This window comes from Puntigrus tetrazona, unplaced genomic scaffold (genome assembly GCF_018831695.1).
Source record: "Puntigrus tetrazona isolate hp1 unplaced genomic scaffold, ASM1883169v1 S000000672, whole genome shotgun sequence".
In the NCBI taxonomy this organism is placed as follows: Eukaryota; Metazoa; Chordata; class Actinopteri; order Cypriniformes; family Cyprinidae; genus Puntigrus; species Puntigrus tetrazona.
In genome coordinates this window covers 169303-189944 of record NW_025048291.1, presented here as the reverse complement: position 1 = coordinate 189944, position 20642 = coordinate 169303, and the positions used below count along the sequence as shown (strand labels likewise).

Below are 20642 nucleotides of genomic sequence, written 5' to 3'. Positions count from 1 at the left end.
CCTTCTTCCTGATGCAAAAAAGGGCACCACCATTTGTAAATTTTAAGACGAATCTGAGAAGGGATATCCAAAGGAACAAAAGGACTTCAAAAAGAGAGTAAACAACACAGATTGGTAAATTGGTCTCAATTTCACAGTAATCACTTATATTATGGAGAAGATTAAGAACTGTGTTCTGTTGACAAGGAGGTGTGTCCTCCTTTTAGGTCTCTGAAAGTGTTCCAGCCAGGTGTGACACTGGAGCACGGGAACCTAAACACCAAAATGTTTTTGCAATTACATTTGGCATCTCTTTGTCTGGTCTGAGTATATAAAGAAAGTGACAAAACAGGCGTGTGTGTCCTGATACACTATACTATGTATACTATGTACTTTTTAAAGACCAGGTATATTGACCTTTTAAGTTTGTTTAATTTTGTTTTTGTGTTATTTTTGTACTGCTGATCAGTTGTGCAAATGTTTATCAATTATACCAATTTGGAAACTGTTCTTGCCTGGCAAAATAAATGTTAATCTTGGTTAACTTATAATATGTCTGAAAAAACTTTTCTAGTAGGTTAGTGACTTATGAGGTTTTCCGCATTGTTGGCGTGCTAGGGTCAGATCAATGATCGATGAATGGAGCCGTTTTGAGATCTTGACTTCTGGCCACCAAACTGGCTTAGCATGCTATTACTTAGGAACGCATACAAAATTACTCTTTTGAGTCTATCGAGGAGATGGCTGCATTAAGGTAAGCGATCTACGGGGTAGCCTCTAACTAAGACCTGGACTAGCCCAGATGTGTCGTGAGTCTGTTCTGGCCAAACAAGGTCTCTAAGCGACCCAGACTCCTAACAAACAAAGTCGAAACTAGGAAATATTATAGTTAATTAATGATCCAAATTTAAATCACAACTAGAGGGATCAGCAGTTACATTTAAATAAATATAACTATAATCACGAAAGATTGGAGTCAGATAAAATTATGTATAAGGTCAGTACTACAATTGGAAACAAAAGATTAATAAATATTAGTGATTGTTAATGAGGCGCAAAGAAAAGACCGAACACGCATTGACCTTCGACCAGGGCCTCTAGATTCCGTTCTGCAGGAAAAGGGGACCCTTACATAACCTAGCCTTTCTTTATTTTATAAATTCATATAGGTTTTGTTGTTATTGTGAATGTAGAGACATAAAAACAGACCCTTTAGTTTGGATAATAGATATTATTTATTTCTGTATAAAAACATGGGGCAGACTATTTACTGTTGCTATGTGGAAAAAATCCACCAAAATACACCATTGACTGCATAGAGTATTTGAGACCTTAACCAGACACACTTCTATTTACGAACCCTTTAAAAGAAAAATATATAGTTCACAATTTTCCTACTCGAATAAGGTTGCTAATATCAGATCTAAAATACCTAAAGTGACTTATCTGAATCTGCTGCAATTTCATTTCGTTTTAAAAATATAACCTATTTCTATTGAGGGTTTGAAATTTTGATGAATGTTAACCTAACTTGACAATTCTATCAATTAGTTTGTGCCATTTATTTAGTCTTGTAAAATCAAGTTGTTTTCCTCTAAAGCAACCCAATTGGTCACTGAGTCTAAACAATGTTTAGTCCCTACCAACTAGGGCCCAGGTCAGGAAGTAGACAGACTGGACTCGTCACAGAAGGCAGTTAATTCTCAGCACATAGAGATTCTCTCACCTAGATATCGCACTATAGAAACTGTGTCAAATTAAATGCAACAATTTAATTGATGTTCAACAAATAAAAACAATGTATAATCCAAAGAAGCAAATGTTAACACTTGGCTTGCTGAATATAAGATCTCTTTATGCAAAAGCACTTTATATAAAAAATGTGATCAATGATCAGAACCTAGATTTGCTCTGTCTGACAGAAACCTGAATACAATGAATACATTGATTCTAATGTTGTTGAAATTCTGCAGCAAAGTGATGATATATCAGATCACAATCTAGTCTTGTGTAAACTCCATATAGCTAAAACCGTAAACTCTGCACCTTATTACAAGTATGGTAGAACCATCACCTCCACCCCAAAAGAATGCTTTCTGAGTAATCTCCTGATTTATCTCAATTCCTTAGCGCATCCAATTCAGCATAAAAACAGAAGCCATGCACTTCCTCTTTTCTAGCACTTTAGATACTGTTGCTACCTTATGCTTAAGATGAAAGAAAATTTGATTCCGTGATATAATAAGAAAGAAGAAAACAAACACAAACCCAGAATCTTATTCAATATAGTAGTGAGACTGTTCTCATTAGACCTGCTTCTATCATCTGATCGTGGTTGTATCTCGTTATTAGATCTTAGCACAGTGTTCAACACTATCGACCACAAAATTTTTCATGAATAGGCTGACATTATTGGACCTAAAACCCCACGTGTAATAATCTAGAACACTGTCTAAAACTTGATGTCTGCTCTGTTAATTCCTCTTCATCAGTTAGTAACCAAGGTGCGCTATCTGACAGTAATCATGTTTCTAGCAATATGTAAAACTGTCTAAAATCTGTAAAACTATCTAAAAATACATTCAAATTACGACCTATGCTGTCAACGTCAAATGCAGAAATTTAAATTCATGCGTTTATGACCACAAGGTTAGATTTTTGTAATGCTTTATTGGGTGGTTACTCTTCAGGAATTTGAGCCGGTCGATGGCTCTGTGGGGAAAGCAAGCAAGCCATGGCGAGACCATGCTCTGAATAGTATGTGTAATCAGTCAAATGATATGGCCAGAAAGCATATAAACACGTGGAGTGAAGCCGGCTTCAGCTTTTTGTCATTCAGCAATGCGCTATGTTTGTGTATGTCAGTCTTTAGTGTCTCCCTAATTACCATTTATGAGTGAAGACAGAGGTGAGAGCTGTCAGCATTTCGGGCTGTGTTGTTCCCCTGCCAAACTACTTCACGAGTGGGGATGCTCACAGTCTATGTATTGTCTCCTCGAGCAAGCACTGCATATGCAGTGAAGGGAACAAGGACGGCGATCTCATATCCTCTTGCTTTCTCGCCAGATCTAGTAATTTTGTGCACAAAGTGTGGGGAGCGGAGCTCACGCTATTAGCTCTCAAGGGGGCTGATTGCGCTTCTCTGCTCCCCACCCCCAAGTGGTTAACTAAACCTGAGTCACTCTATAAATAGGCTACAGGTGTAACCATTCATTAGATTTGCTGAGGAGCGAAACCGAGTCTCAGCTCTCAGCGATGGTTGGAGGTTGTGGCAAGGGGACATAACGTCTCTGTTCCCTCCATCAGGGAATGAGGGTTACATACGAGGGTTACATACGTCAGTCACTACGAGTTATGTCGGGATGATAGACTGGGGTCTAATGGAAAATGCCACAACCTGAACTAGTTACTACCTGATCGCACTTCCACTGTTGGCAAGCAGCGCGTGCCAGACTAAGCCATGCAGAGGTTGTAACCATCCCACCGGGGACCAGAGGTGAGTCCAAGACTACTGGAGAAGCCAACCCACTGTTCCTGAATTTAGAAATTCTAACAAAGGGATTTCGACCTTCCAAGAGGGTGCTAATCTCTTCTATTTGTTGAAGTTGGCAAAACAATGGGGAAGCGGACTTCCTGGAAGAACGTTATGGAGACCACATCCTAACCAAGGGTGGGTGACATGTGGAAACTAGTAAGTACTGACCCCAAAGAGGGGCAATAAGCATACGACTTATCTCTGTGGCAGGTCCTATCTGAGCCCGTAGAGGAACAACTGGCAGCAGAGACAGACATAGGACTCTGACTCTGGGGCCACCCAGTCTGACTACCGGGGTGTTGGAGGAAGCCCTACCAGGGTTTGCCATCTGGAGAACTTACTGAAGGGAAAAAGTGGGAAGAAACTGGCTCTACACAAAGACTGTAGTAAGTTGCTCGGAGCTTCTAAAGCTCTGGGTGCGGTCCATGTATATGTGTAGAGCTCTGACGGGACACAGCAACGCCAAGTCTGGATCTGCATCCTCCGTGGGAAGTGCTTGCAGGTTCACCACCTGATTGCGAAAGGTGTGGTAGGAACCTTGGGCACGTATCCAGGCCGGGTCTCAGGACTACATGAGAGTAGGCCGACCCAAAGTAAAGGCACTCTTCACTTGTCGAAAATTCTAGGAGGTCCCCGACCCTCTTGATGGAAGTGAGAGCATTTAGGAGGTCTTGACAGACAAGAACTTCAGCTCAACTGACGCAAGCAGCTCAAAGGGACCTCTCTGAAGGCCAGCAAGGACAATCAAGAGATCCCATGAGGGCACAAGGAGGATCCTAGGAGGATTTAACCTTCTGGCACCCCTCAGGAACCTAACAACAAGATCATGCTTCCCCAAAGACCGGCCGTCTACTGCATCGTGATGTGCTGCAATGGCAGCCACATATACTTTTAGGTGGAGAGTGAAAGCTTACGCTCCAAGGAAGGAAAGCACTACTCCAATCGTGGAAAAACAGTTCAACCAGCAGAACCTGTTCTTCCTCCCTGACCTTGCACAGTGTCTGTGTGATCAGGCTCAAAAACAACTTGTTAGGGGTTGGCAGTGGCCTGTTGTGTTTGTCTTGTGTTTTGTTGTCCTGGAGCACATGGCCTTTGTTTTGACAGCTCGCCATGTGCTTTGCTGTTAACTCCTCCTCTTGTTAACCCTAATTGTTTCACACTCCTGCACCCCATTTCTGTCAGTTACCCTCCCTACTTTATCTTCTTGTGTTTTCTATCCTTTGTCAGTCCGTCGTTTGATGTTTGTTCATTCTGACTCTGAACACCTGTTTGATAAGCTTGATCAGTTTTTTGTTTGTCCAGTCTTAGTCCTGTCTTCAGTCTAGTTAGTACCGTTTTGCCTTGTTGACTACGTTTGCTAGAGAATCAACTATTTGTCAAAGCGGAGAAGTGTGAGTTCCACGCCAAGTCGGTCTCATTCCTTGGGTTCATTGTTGCGGAAGGGTAAGGTTAAACCGGACCCTGTCAAGGTTAAGGCAGTCGCTGAATGGCCAGTACCCGACTCAGAAAGGCTCTGCAGCGATTCCTGGGATTCGCCAATTTTTATCGGCGGTTTGTCAGAATTTTGACCAAGTGGCTGCACCCTTAACTGCGCTCACCTCTACTAAGTCACCTTTCATATGGAATTCTCTGGCTCAGGAGGCCTTTGATAATCTTAAGTCCCGGTTTATCTCTGCTCCTGTTCTCTCTGTTCCAGATCCTAAGAGACAATTCATTGTTGAGGTTGATGCATCGGATGTCGGGTCGGCGTTGTCTTGTCCCAACGCTACATCCCTGTGCTTTCTTTTCACACCGTCTAAACCCTGCTGAACGGAATTACGACATCGGCAACAGGGAGCTGCTGGCAGTCAGGCTGGCTTTCGGGAATGGCGTCACTGGTTGGAGGGGGCCACTCAGCCTTTTTGGTCTGGACAGATCACAAAAATTTAGAATATATCCGTTCAGTCAAAAGACTGAGTTCTCGGCAGGTTCGCTGGACACTTTTCTTCAATCGCTTCAGGTTCACCCTCTCGTGCCGGCCTGGATCCAAGAATGTCAAGCCTGATGCCTTGTCTCGCCTTTTTGAGCCCCCCTGGGAAGCGGCTTCTGCCGACCGATCCTCCCTCACGGGGTGGTTGTGGGGCTCTTACGTGGCAGATTGACAGACGCGGTCAGCGAGGCCGGCCAAGGAGTGGTTGTTCCTGTGGGGTGTCCAGCGGGTCGGTTGTTCGTTCCTGAGCCCCTTTGCTCTGAGGTCCTCCAGTGGGGTCACGACTCCAAGCTAACCTGTCACCCGGGAGTCAGGAGATCGCTGGCAGCCATCCGTCAGCGATTTTGGTGGCCATCTGTAGGCCAGGATGTCAGGCAGTTTGTGTTGGCTTGCTCAGTCTGCGCCCAGACGAAGACCTCTAACAAGCCTCCGTCAGGTCTGTTATGTCCCCTCCCTATTCCCACCCGTCCTTGGTCTCATATTGCCTTGGTTTTTGTTACTGGTCTTCCCCTCTAAGGGCAACACCGCTATCCCACGGGGTGGATCGTTTCTCTAAATCGGTCCATTTCATTGCCCTCCCAAACTCCCCTCGGCCAAGGTTATCACCCTCAGTCTAATGGTCAATGTGAGCGAGCAAACCAGGATCTTGAAAGAGCACTCCGCTGCCTGGCTCTCCATAATCCTGCCTCCTGAGTCAGCAGCTTTCCTTGGTAGAGTACGCCCACAATACTCTACCAGTGGCATCCACAGGTATGTCACCCTTTGAATGTTCTGTTGGTTATCAACCCCTTGTTTCCCATTCAGGAACCCGACGCTGCGGTGCCGTCTGCTCTAGCCTTTGTCCGGAGGTGTCGTAAAACCTGGAATAAGGCCAGGAGGGTCTCGGCCAAGACCTCTAGATGCACCAAGGTAGCAGCCGACCGTCATCGGACTCCTGCTCCTCACTACATTTGTGGTCAGAAGGTATGGCTCTCCACCAAGGACCTGCCTCTCAGGGCGACTTCTCGCAAGCTGGCGCCCAGGTTCATAGGGCCATACCAGATCACCAAAGTTCTCAGTCCGGTGGTTGTTAGGCTCAGGTTACCTTCCTCTCTTGGTCGGGTACACCCTGTATTCAGGGTTAAGCCTGTCATTCGCTCCCATCTTAACAATAATGCCTCTTCTCCCATTCCTCCATGCCTTACTGTGTGAGGCTTCCCGGTTACCGCTGTAACCGGCCACCTTTTTCCCGCCCCACCGGTAGAGTCTGGTTCACCCTTCGTCCCACCTGATTGCGTCCATTTGATGTGCCATCCTTCACCGCCTCTGCAGCTGGAAGTGTGGCTGGAGTCGACTGCCAGCGGTTTCACCCGTTTTTTTGGACTATTACACTAAAACCTTTGTTTGTTAAATAAACAGTTTTTTCTGCAATTGGGTCTGCTCGTCTGTCCTGATAAAACTGGCAATGGAAGGATTTGCGAGAAGCAAACAGGTCGACCTGAGCCTCTCCGTATTGACTGACAAATAAGCTGGATCATCTCGGGGTGGAGTTGCCATTATCCGGGGAGGGTGAGTTGTGAGAGCGAGTCGGCTGCATGATTGAGCTCCCCCAGAATATGAACAGCATGCAGTAATTTGAACTGTGAGTGACTCCATAGGAGGAAATGGCGGGCAAACTGTGGAATCCAGTCCATGGAGTCCATGCGGACCAACACGTGCTTGTCCTGCAGCAGCAGCCAGAAGTGGTGCAGGGCTAAATGCACTGCCAATAGCTCCAGGCAGTTGATGTGCCAAAGCAGACAGCCAAAGTCCCGAAGCTGCCTGCCCATTGCATGTCGCGCTCCAGCCTGTCATCTGTGGTTACTACCACATGCTGCGACAGTTGTTCTAAGGGCACCCTGCCCATAGAAAGTGGCTGAAAGTGCGATGACAAGCCGGTGTGATTGTCACGTGGAGTGTCCCACTGCGCCATGCCCATTTAGCTAGAATAAACAAGTCGTCAAGATAATTGAGGAGTCTGATGCCCACTTTTCCTAAGGGGGCAAGAGCGCCCTCTGCAACCTTCGTAAAGATCAGCGGAGACAGGGAGAGCCTGAAGGGGAGGACTTTGTACTGCCATGCTCGACCTTTGAATGTGAACTGTAGAAAAGGAAGAAAAGGTAACGAGGAAGGATGAAGACAAAATACGCGTCCTTCAGGTCTATTGCTGCAAACCAATCCTGGTGTTGTACGCATTTGACGATGAGCTTCTGCGTGAGCATCCTGAACAGAAGCTTGTGCAGGGCCTGATTCAGAACTCACAGATCCAGGATTGGTCGAAGGCGTTCAAAGGCCTTTCTTGGGTACAATGGATTAGGGGATGTAGAATGTGTTCATTTCATTTGGAGGGACCGGCTCGATTACATCCTTTGCCAGGAGGACAGCAATTTCCTCTCACAAGACAGAAGCATTCTGGGCTGCCACAGAAGTTTCTAGAACGCCACTGAACTTGGGAAGGCACCAGGCAAATTGGATCGCTTAAACGAGCTGAATTGTCCAGATAAGCCATAGTGAAGGATTGGGTAGTGCTAACCACACATCCAATCTCTTTGAAAGTGGCACCATCAGGGTCATCGGCATACCAAGGGGTGTGTCAAACGGGAAACAGTCGGACGTGCACTGCATAGTAGTGCTCCACGCATCGGCCTTAACGGGGCTTAGCACACGATGGAGCTGGTGTTGTTGCCGCAGGGGGGTGCCCTCGGTGACAAGCTGGACGAGACGAAACCCACAACGGAGCTTTGGCAGCTGGAAGATCACGCTGGGGGAGTATGTGCTGAATCTCCTCAGTCTGCTGTTGTACTGCTGAGGGCTTCTTAGTGAAGTCCTCAACAGTGTCGCCAAATAGCCCAGCCTGGGAAATGGGAGCATCCAAGAAGCGAATCTTGTCAGCATCGCGCATCTCCGCCATGTTAAGCCATAAGTAGTGGCACTCTTGGGACACCAAAGCAGACATTGCATTTCAAGGGACATCACTGTGAACCGTCACTCATAGAGCGAAGTCGGTTGCTGTGCGCAGCTTCTGCATTAATCTCGGGTTGGATTTACCCTCGTGCAGCTCTTTCAATGCCTTGGCCTGGTGAACCTGCAGGATTCCCATGGCATGCAGGGCAGAGGCGGCTTGGCCTGCAGCGAGCGTTACAGGCCGTAGCAGCGAGAGCTGCCGTGGTCCTACCAGCCACGAGGGCTGGTCCATCCAGCCACGAGGGCTGACGGCTGGGCGGTGTGGACACCTTCAGCCCGATACTCGCAGCAGCCTGGGCAAGCATGGCTTGCAGCTCTGAATCCGACTTGGAGGAAGCCACAGCTCCCGAAGGCCACGGCTCCTCCTCATCATTCTCCTCAGCTGACGATATCCCATCCCCCAATGCTGCGTTTGACATCTGGCCCTCCCTCGGTGCACCAAACAACATAGTAGGGCAAGAGGGCACAGTCAAAATGGTATCTTTACAAAGACGCAAAACAACTGCAAACAGAAATTGCTCTTTTGGTGAGACTGAGAGCTCCTAAGCAAAATCTTACACCTGTAACCTATTTATACCCACGTGACGGGGAGGAGCTCAGGATTAGTTAACCACTTGCCAAATTTCATTGGCGTTTTCTCTTATCAGAGCTAATAAGGGCTCAAGCAAGACCCCCAGTCTGTCATCATGACAAAACTTGTAATGACTGACAGACAGGGAACCCTAAATTCAGTATCTCAGAAAATTTAAATTTTGTGAAAAGGTTCAATATTGAAGACACCTGTTCCCACACTCTAATTAGTTAATCAACTCAGAACACCTGCAAAGGCCTTTAAATGGTCTCTCAGTCTAGGTTTGTAGGCTACTCAATCACGGGAAGACTGCTGACTTAACAGTTGTCCAAAAGACGACCATTGTGTGATTCTTGTGCGAGAGAGTGAACATTCCAGACATTCTATATATTATTGTACCTACTTTTGTGCACTCTTTTCTTGAACATATTTGGTCCTCTGAATATTTCTTATATAAGTCTATTACACTCTCCTGTACTTCCCAGAATTCTTTCTCTTTCTTTTTATTTGCCATATACTTTATAAGCATTTGTAGTCTGTGGAGCGGGCTTGATTGACATTATATATTAGTTAGATATTCTTTATATAACTGTTTATGTGACAAATAAAACCCTGAATCCTTGAAAATTATAAACTGCTACATTTGATTGCAAATATTTGATTGCAATTGCAATTTAGCAATTGTTCGATCATTAGATCAGGTAATTCTGGACAGTACTGCAAGGTTATCAAGATTTAAAAAGTAGCATAACACATTGCTACATAATGTGAACAAAATCAAACATACTGAAACAACCTGTAGCCTAGCGCCTTCCTGGGTCCACCATTTCTCAAAGTCCTTTTGAAGTTTCACTTTCAACTTTCCATGCAACAGCTGTAGATGTTCAATTTCTGTCTTCAACCCTTTTAAACACCCAGATTTGATCTCATAACTATGAAGAAAAAACAAACCCATATGAGTAATTTATCAGGTAAGATCAAAGAAGGTTAGTAAATTACAAATATTTCAGTAATAAAATGAGACACACCTTTTCTTTTCCTCTTCTATCTGGTTAAGAATTCTCTCCTCAACATAGTCTGACTCTGATGCTGTTTGGTTTTCTGTTAAGCCTAAATAGAACAGAACAAATAGGTACAATGAGAAACATCTGCAATATGCATTATAATGTCACCTATTCCAGAAGTGTTATGAACTGTAATTAACAAAAAGCTGGACAAATAAAGCCAAAACAATAAGAGATACTGAATGTAAAAAAATTATCCCCAAAAATAAATAAATAAATAAAAATCCTGTTATGATAAAAATCCACAATAAAAAACTACTATAGCTTTTTACAGTCACTAGGGCATATTTCTTAGTATTAACATTTTAACAACTCTCTGTAAAAAGACTTATAGTAACTTCAGTTTGACGGCACTGCAGAAGAAAAAATAAAATAAAAAAATGATAATTTAGATTAATAATGACAAGCAAAACTGTTTTATAGCTCAATTAAAACATGTTTATAATTTCTAAAATTCAGCAACATCAATTTACTGTTTTAAATTCATATTATTAAATAGAAACAACACTGAACTGACTGAAGTTTAACATCAACACTACTGTTTGCTTAATGCTGCATTTTGCTTGTATTATGGTCCCTGTCACGGTCGTGGTTTCGCAGGAGAGAGCAATCAAGAAGCAAAATAAACTTAAACATTTTTAATCCAAAATGGGCAAAATAATAATAATTACAGACAGGCAGAACAAAACCACGTATGGACATTGTATGGACATTGACGATTGGACAAACACACAAGACTTAAATATACAATGTAATAGACTAAACTAACAAGGAGCAGGTGAAGATAATTACACAATTAACACGAAGGGAAGGTAGGGCACAGAGAGCACAAGGCATGAGACTTGAGGCGGTGCTGGCTGGGCGGACACTGGAGAGGCGCTCGTGGCGCGGGCAATGGAACTGGATGGAGCGCACAGGGCACAGGCGCTGGAACTGGACGAGCGCGCACAGGCGCGGGCGCGGAACTGGATGGAGCGACTGCGGTGCAAGGGGCCCTCTTAGAATTGTTACATCTTTTATTATTACCTTATTAAAATTGTTCCGTTTATTAGCGTACAAGCAAAAGAGCGCAGAGGCCCTCTTCTTTTTCGCCAGATTATGTGATATTATTATTAGGGTATTATTACTAATATATATTACCAAAGCTGCTATAAGACATATTGTTTTTGTTAGTGTTCTTCTTATTATTAGGGACCAATAATAAAACCGAAGGTTTGTCACAAAAATTATCCTCAAAAATCAACAGAATTGTCCCAAATCACATACTTATGCACCATTCTACATATGTCATTTTGTAATATAATTAGTGTGAGTTATAAAAAGTGCAATTACAATACACTGTTGTCACACCCATGGACTTGGTGCTTGTAAATATGAGAACATGGCAATACTGCAAGACAGTGCTCTCTAAAGCAGCCTCTCAAGCATAAACAAAAAGTAGCATTTCTATTACTGATCCCAAATAGGTAAATTCTTCTTCACTCCCACAAGACACCAAAATGTTGCTATGGTTACAAATAAATGCTGCTGTTCCATAAACACACAGAACTATAATTTACAGGACTCACTACCATATAAATATGTTGTCGCTCCTTAAACTTGCATCATGAATGTGGCCTATCTTTAAATGAGTAGGATAAGAATGTATTAAGAAAAAGGGATGCAAAAATAAATGGTTAATGCTTAAATTTAGGTTTTTTTGTAAGTATTTTGGAAGTTACTAACCTTGGGCTGCTATTTGCTTTCGTCTAATTTTCAGCTGGGACTTCAGTTCATCTGGAAATGAGGGAAAAACTTATAACTAAAAACCCTTATATTGTTGAACAGGTGGTTAACATTCTTTGACAGTGTTACAAGGGTCACATTCAATATGTTACAGCATGGTTGCAGCAGTCTCAATTTATTATTACATTTATTTATACAACTAAAAAAGGAAAAGTGAAAAAGAAACTCAAAAGCAGACCACTACGTGATTTACTGCTTTCCATTGGCATTACAACTGAAAACAATAGAGCTTATGATAAAGGATGGGATGCAGAGCATAAAAATAACAGACAACAAGAATATTGCAAGCTATGGGCTAAAAGGTATAGATAGGTTTTAAACTCTCTCTTACAATCCTCTCATTGCTGGAAAAAATAATGTATCAATTCAGAATTTAAACTATGTTATTAATAAAAGTCACAGGGCAACGTTGACAAGTTCTTTTGCTTCTGGACCTGTAACCTGCAATCTCAGATATGTAAGCAGTAAACAACTGTCACAAATCTGGCCCATTGCTTTCCAACTGATTAACACCAGACTTTTACGCTATAACCTGGACTACATTTCCTATCATACAATAACACTCATTGTACACACATCTGCGACCAGTCACACACATTATTTAACACCCACTCAGTTCCTGCTCAGATCGCAGAGTATTGTCTAGTTCAGCTCTCTTAGTTAACACCTGATTCTCCTGAGGCTCCTGTCTGCGACTCGATTGCTCCTATCTGCTGAGAGGTTTGTTTGTAGCTCCGCTTCCCTTTTCAATTTATCACCCTCTGTTCTTTAGCGCTCAAATATAATTTAATTATCTACATGCCTCTGATACTATCAAACTAATCTAACAAATTTGACTGCTGTTTGTTCGCTCGTTTTAATCTAAAACCGTGCGGTGCGTTAATTGAACTTTAATTGAAGACAGAAATAATTTGAGGGATGTAGATACCGCTTTGGATGCGACTAGTTCAGTGAATCAGAGCCCCTGCAGTAGAGCAGCTGGGTGACCGTGAGGCGCACTAGTTGCATGTCACAACACCACTCTTCCGTTCCGTTCCGTTCCGTTCCGAAACATTAAACAGGTTCTCACCACTCAGTGACATACCCACTGAGAAATTGTCTCAGGTTACTTGACTGTAACCCTGTTCCCTGAAAAAGCGGAACGAGATGCTGCGCTGAATGCGCTAATGGGAGAACATCTTTTGTTCGACCGGTTGTTGAAGCATGTGTGTCAAACACGCCAAAGTTTGGCTTATATAACCTTGGTCAGGTGACGTCACCCGATCCCGAACACCTGGAGGTTATAAATAGATGTGACGCGGAAACATCCTCAGGTCAAATTTTTGTCTGAAAGGACGCCCAGTCACGCCCACAGTGCAGCATCTCGTTCTCGCTTTTTCAGGGAACAGGGTTACAGTCAAGTAACCGAGACGCCCTATCAAAAGCTATTCTCGATGCTGCGCTGAATGCGCTAATGGGAACGAGAATACCAACGCCGCCGCAGATTAGGAGTGTCTGGACCCCAGCGTTGTGTAGTGTGTGCGCGCAACACTGAAGAGGTCTCAGACATTACTCTGGGATGTCGACTCAAGGACATGCGAGCCCGGAGTAGCATGGACATCCAAACTATAAAATCTAACAAATGTGTGCGGAGAGGACCAACCTGCCCCATCACAGACTTGCTGCAAGGGCGCGCCTCTTGCTAAAGCCGTCGACGATGCAACCCCTCTGGTTGAAAGAGCTCTAACTCCTAGAAGCGAAGTTTGACCACGCGCCTCATAGGCTAGAGGCAATAGCATCTCTCACCCAGTGTGACATAGTCTGTCTAGTGGCAGCGCCCCGGTTGTGGTCACCATAGCATACTTAAACAGCTGCTCTGACTTACGCCACTGGCTAGTGCGGTGGACGTAAATCTGAAGAGCACGTACTGGACACAGTAAGTGAAGTTTCTCCTGCTCGGTGTCATGAATGGTGGAGAGGCAGAAGGCTTTCAGGACGACCGGATTTACAGTCGAGAATGGAACTTTCGGAAGATAACTAGAGTGAGGATGCAAAATAGCTTTTACCAGCCCAGGGGCAAAATCTAGGCAGGATGGCGAGACTGACAGAGCCTGCAAATCCCCAATTCTCTTCAGAGAAGTAATAGCTGTTAGAAAAAACATCTTTAGGGTCAGAAACCTGACAGGCGCTGACTCTAGTGGTTCAAAGGGTGTCCACCAAGCCCTCAAGCACTATAGCTAGATCCCATGAAGGAACTGTCGCCCTAGTGGGCGGCCTCAACCTATTAGCTCTCGAATGAAGCGAACAACTAGAGGGTGTTTCTACGGAAGCCCCTTCAATCAGAGCATGGCAAGCCGAAATGGCGGCCACGTAAGTTCTGAGAGTATTAGGATGTGTGCCTGAGGACATTTTCTCTTGCAGAAACTCTAGCACTGAAACAATCTGGCAGTGAACTGGGTCTGCATGGTGTGTTGTACACCAACTTTCGAAGATGCGCTATTTCGTGGCATATGTTCTTCTAGTGGAGGGAGCCCTAGCGCTAAGAATAGTCTCTATTACATTGGCTGAAAGGCCAGCATCACTTAGTTGGTCCCTCTCAGGGGCCAGACGTGAAGATTCCAGAGCTCGGGACGGGGATGAAATATTGTCCCCTGTGCCTGAGAGAGAAGGTCCCTCCTCACCGGAATCGCCCACGGCGAGCCATCGAGGAGAGATATTAGATCTGAGAACCATATTCTGGTTGGCCAACGGGGTGCTATGAGTAAGAGGCGAGACCCCTGTTGAAAGACCTTGGCTAGGACTCCGGGGAGCAGAGCAATCGGAGGAAATGCATAAAGACGCATTCTGGGCCACACATGGGCCATCGCGTCCAGACCCAGGGGAGCTGGATGAGTCAGAGAGAAGTAGAGGGGACATTGTGCTGTCTCCTGTGAAGCAAAGAGGTCCACCTCCGCTTCATAAAATCTTTTTTCCAGATTTGACTGACTACTACGGGGTGGAGTTTCCATTCCCATGTGTCACAGCTTGTCTGGACAGCAAGTCTGCTCCCATGTTCATGTGCCGGGAATATAAATCGCTCTGAGGACAGGAACTTGTCCTGTGCCCAAAGCAGAACCTGCTGCACTAGCTCGCTCAAGCGGCGCGACCGCAGTCTGCCCTGGCGATTTATGTAAGAGACTACTGCCGTGTTGTCCACCCACACTAGGACATGGTAGCCTCTCAACTGCTGGAGGAAGTATTTCAGGGCCAGAAATACAGCCTTCATTTTGAGGCAATTGATGTGCTATTCGAGAAGATGACCTCTCCAGATCCCTTGGGCTGGACGGCCATCTAAGACCGCTCCCCAACCCATGAGGGATGCGTCTGTCGTTAGCATCTTGCGATGTGCTTGGGGTGACAATGCTAGGCCGAAAGGAAGAACCCGATACTGGTAAGCTTCGCCCTTAAAGCGAACCTCAGGAAATTCCTGTGTTGTGGCAATATTTATATGTGAAAATATGAGTCCTTTAGATCGATTGTCACAAACCAATCGCCCGGTTGGATTTGAGAAACAATCATTTTTATTGTTAACATCTTGAACTTGTATGTTCTGAGGTGATGGTTCAATCCACGAAAGATCTAAAATCGGACGCAGCCCCCATCTTTCTTGGGAACGAGAAAAAACAGACTGTCTGTCTGGTAGGGGAACATGTTCTATGGCCCTTTGTCCAGCAGAGTTTGCAACTCCTGTATCAACAAATGCGCCGTTCCAGTTTCACAGAAGTGAAAATCACGCCCGTTGAAACGCGGAGGACGATATGTGAACTGAATCCTGTAGCCTCTTTCTATGGTCTTTTGGACCCATGGGGAGATATTTGGCAGTAGCTTCCACGCTGCCAGCTTCTCTGAAAGGGCACTAATTTATTTTTTTTTCGTTTTGTTGGGGGTCGGGCGTCCTGAAACGTGGCGGAGGCGACTGAACATCCAACGTTTCGTTGGAAACCGTTGCTCCCCGAAACACCAGTGGCGGCGGAGATTGAACAATGGCTTCCTGAGGGTGCCAGGAAGGAGCCTTTATTCTCTGTTGGAATTTTTCGCGCCTCCCGGGGAGGCACCCCACGGTCCTGAGCGCACCAGTATCAAGGCTTCTTTTTCGCGGAGGCTCTCTCTTTGAGGCGGACTGTGAAGCGCGGCGAGCCGCACCCCAGTCTCTACGAGGGGGTGCTCGGCTCGCCACGCTGTCCTTCTGTGCCTCACGCCTCAAAGGGACCGGACCTGGTCGGGGCCGGGTGGCCGACAGTCCCGACTCTTGAGCACGGCGGGAAGAAACCTCACACAACGCTTCCTCATAGCGCTTCGCCTCCCGAACCTAGTGGCGATGGTATTAACTGTTAACAGTTAATACCGTCCGCCAAATAGGCCGGAAGGCGAGACAGGGGCATCAAGGAGGATGGCGCGGTCTTTGTCCCAGCTCTAAAAACGCCTCTTCAACTATGGACCCGCCTGTGCTCAAGTCCTTCAGCAGGTCAGCCTGATACGCCTGCAGAACCGCCATGGTGTGCAGGGAAGCACCAGCCTGACCCGCTGCCTGAAAAGCTTTCCCCACCAGCGAAGATGTCATACGGCACGGCTTGGTGGGGAGGGTCTGCTTTTTCAGGGACGATGAAGTCCCAGGGGAGAGATAGACCGCAAGCGTCTCTTCCACCTGGGGCATCATCGAGTAGCCCCGTGCCTTCGCATCCACGATAGTCGAATAAATTGACGTCGATGGCACGAAGACACGGGACGAATAAGGCTTACTCCACGAGTGCACCAACTCCTTGTGGAGATCGCCAAAGAAGGGGAGAGACCGTCGCTGAGGCCCCTCCCCCCTGCCACCCGACAGAAATCTGTCGTCTAGTTTCGAGCGCTTGGGGGTCTCTCGCTCCTGGGGCCAGTCTAGATTTAATCTTTCGACTGCGTGAGTTACCACCTCGAGTAGCTCCTCATACGATTTATTGTCGCGGGAGGAGCGCTCTGTTGTGGCACTTTCTGCTTCCCAGAAGCAAGAGATGAAGTCTCCTCGGTCCGCTCAGAAGAAGCACCGGGCGTGATAGATATATACATGTTATCTCTGGGAGATATTATCAGGAGACATGGTATTAGCTTTCACTGCTATGCTGGTGATACTCAGATGTATATTTCAACACAGCCTGGTTGAGAATCTAGAAGAATGCACAATTGATATAAAAACTGGATAATGAGTAACTTCTAATGCTAAATTCTGAAAAACGGAGGTGCTAATAATTGGACCTAAAAACCCCACATGTAACAATCTAGAACACAATCTAACACTTGATGGCTGCTCTGTTAATTCTTTATAATCAGTTAGGAACCTAGGTGTGCTGCTTGACAGCAATCTTTCCTTTGAAAACCAGGTTTCCAGCATCTGTTAAATGTGTAAAAATATATCCAAATTACGACCTATGCTTTCAACGTCTAATGCAGATATATTAATTCATGCATTTATGACCTCTAGGTTAGATTATTGTAATGCTTTATTGGGTGGTTGTTCTGCACGCCTGATAAACAAACTTCCAGCTAGTCCAAACACAGCAGCTAGAGTCCTTACTAGAACTAGGAAGTATGACCATATTAGCCCGGTTTCGTCAACACTGCACTGGCAACGGATAGATTTTAAAATCTTATTAATTACCTATAAAACCCTGAAAGGTTTAGCTCCTCAATACTTGAGCGAGCTTTTATCACATTATAGTCCTGCATGTCCGCTGCTTGCTCAAAACTCTGGCCATTTGATAATACCTAGAATATCAAAATCGACTGCGGGCGACAGATCATTTTTCTATCTAGCACCTAAACTCTGGAACAATCTCCCTAACTCTGTTCGGGAAGCAGACACACTCTGTCAGTTTAAATCTAGATTAAAGACATATCTTTTTACCTAGCCTACACATAACTCATACACACTAATACACTTCTTATTCAAATCTGTTCAAATAAATTTTTAGGCTGCATTAATTAGATCAGCTGGAACCGGGAACACTACTCATAAAACATGATGTACTTGTGACATCGTAAAAAGAATGTCATCTACGCTAATATTAGTCTTGTTTTTTTCTTATTCTGTTTCTCAGTTTGTATCCAGACTAGATGGTGGATCAACACCCAGAGATTATGTTCATCAGAGACCAGAACACCTAGATGTGCACCTTGGACAGATCACCAGATGCTGATGCACACACACACACACACACACACTCACTAAGTAATTTATACTCTGACACAACTGCGTTTAAAATTGAACTGGAGGTTATGTGCTGGGCGTCGGCCAGAGGACAACTGGCCCTAACTGTCTGGTTTCTCCCAAGGTTTTTTTGTTCTCCATTCTGTATAGATGGAGTTTTGGTTCCTTTCCACTGTCGCTTCTGACTTGCTTTGTTGGGAAAACGTAACTTTTTAGCGATTAGCGTCGAATTGAATACAAAACCGCATTTGATAAATTGTTCAATCTCGTCATTATACATCCCTATAATTGTATTCTTCTACTTTATACTGTTCAGTGCTTTGATACAACCTGTGTTGTTAAAAGCGCAATATAAATGAAAATGATTGATTGATTGATTCTGATAATTAGCTCATTAGATATGAGCTCAGTGCATAAACTGTGTTCCAGTCAAAATGGCCCCAAAATGGTTCATTGCTTCCTACTCCTTGAGCAGGGAAATCTGTTAAAGTTTATTTCATTTTGAAAAAAATCATTCATGGATTTGCACTGCACAACATATTCACACACGAATGAGTGTGACACCACATGCCACTGCTCTTGTGATTTGCCCACAATATACCTGTTTTCCATTGTTTGACCCATGACTGCTTCATGACCACATCTTCAATAAAGCCTAACAGATGAATCTGAACACTTTCTCTGTTCAACGGTCACAGAACATGACACAGCCAAGGTGAGTAAAAAAATGTAGTTCAGTCATGAAACTCTAGATGGCACAGACTGACAGGTTGGTAATGTAACTGACAATAGTTAGTCAAGTCAAGTGGCTTTTAAATGACTTGGCGCAAGCTGTTTTCGTGCTGCATATGCAGACAATGAGCTTACTATCTTGCATTTATATGACTGGATAGTATTCCCTTGAAATTCCTGCAGCAAGCCCTCAGAGTCTCTTTGAAATACTCCACTTTCCCCAGCTCTACGTGTATAGATCTGCTACAGATTTTATTTATTTATTTATTTATTTTACGCTTTGTCCAAAACCCTGCCCACCAGCTCATAAACTATAACGCAATACAAAGTTCCAAGAGTTTTTGTTAACAGGAAACGGGAAAAAGGGGGATTTCAAGATATCCTAGCAGTTAGGACCTCAGTTTATTGCATCAACTTAAGGATAGTGCTTTTTAATGTAACCATCACTACACTGGGGCATCAAGACCCACAAAGACCACACTACCAATGCGTGCAAGTTGAATTTGAAGTTGAAAATGTTTACTTACTGACTCTGATCCTAATCTGGTTAACTTGCTCACCAAGGGTTTTGCTTCAACAAACCTGCAAAATAAAATAGACTTAATACTTTTACATTTTGTAAAATACAAATTGCTGAATCTGAAAAAAATTAAAAATAAAAAAATAAAATTATTATATATATATATATATAATTTTTTTAGTACTGTCCTAATTAAGATATTTCACAAAATAGATGTTTATATAAATTTTTCAAGACCAAACAAATGGCTCACCAACATACAGAGGCAACACAGAAAAGAGCTCTTTTACATTTGGCACCCATATTTCAGAAAGTAGAGACACTCTGTCAGTTTAAATGTAGATTAAAGACACATCTCTTTAACCTAGCTTACACATAAAATACTAATACGCTTCTATTATTCAGATTCGTTAACAGATTGTTAGGCTACATTAATTAGATCAGCCGGAACAGAGAACACTCCCCATAATGCACAATGTACTCGTTATATCTTAAAAAGAATGGCATCTAAGCTAATATTAGTCTATTTCTTTTTTATTCAGTTTCTCAGGTTGTATCCAGATCTGATGGTGGATCACCATCAAATCTAAAATGTTTAAAAATTGAAATTGGGAAGATTGGGACATTTAAGATAACTGTAGATTTAAGATTAAATTTCTTTGTGTTAGCATTTAACATGTTATTATTTTTTCCAAAGGCTTTCAAAAAGTGGTGGGGACAAAATACATCTACATGTGTCCCATTTTGTACAACTAAAGATCTCAATAAATAATAATTATATCTATAACAATAACAACACTGTAGCTCACACTGACCTTTGTTGCAAAACAGCTCTGTTGTTTTCAATTAGTAAACGATCTTCATGGTCTCTCAAAAAGATTTCAAATGCCTCTTGCTGACCCACAGATAATTTCATTTCTAAAAGAGAAAAGTGCATACTTGTTAAGAAACTGCATTCTACCAAGATCATTTAAAATTTAGGACTGAAACTCACAAAAACTGGGATTAAACTAAGTGTTTATTTATTTGTTTTTGCAAATGCATACAGTATGTAATTGCAGTATTTAGTATGCAGTCTAAGGTGGTAACACTTTATTTCAAGGTGTCCACAATTAAGAGTAATTAACTACTTACTGTAAGTACTTAGTAGAAGTCATTGTACTTACGTTAAACAAAATGTACTTACCATGTAACCAAGTTATAGAACAGCCAGTATTTTTCAGTTATATATACATGTAATAGGCGATTACTGTTAGACATATATAATAGACTCACATCTACTTACATGTAACCAATTAGTACA

The 20642-nt window shown here is 43.7% G+C and overlaps 1 protein-coding gene across 1 annotated transcript in view; it reads right to left on the bottom strand.

The window, feature by feature from the left end:
- The window catches only part of LOC122334898 (kinesin-like protein KIF6), a gene marked incomplete at its 5' end in the record, with an annotated part of 104202 nt that overhangs the window by 29759 nt on the left and 53801 nt on the right, over positions 1 to 20642 (bottom strand). The window contains 3 exon segments of the mRNA XM_043232782.1: positions 11826 to 11876; positions 19347 to 19401; positions 20155 to 20257. Coding sequence (XP_043088717.1) covers positions 11868 to 11876; positions 19347 to 19401; positions 20155 to 20257 — 167 coding nt within the window.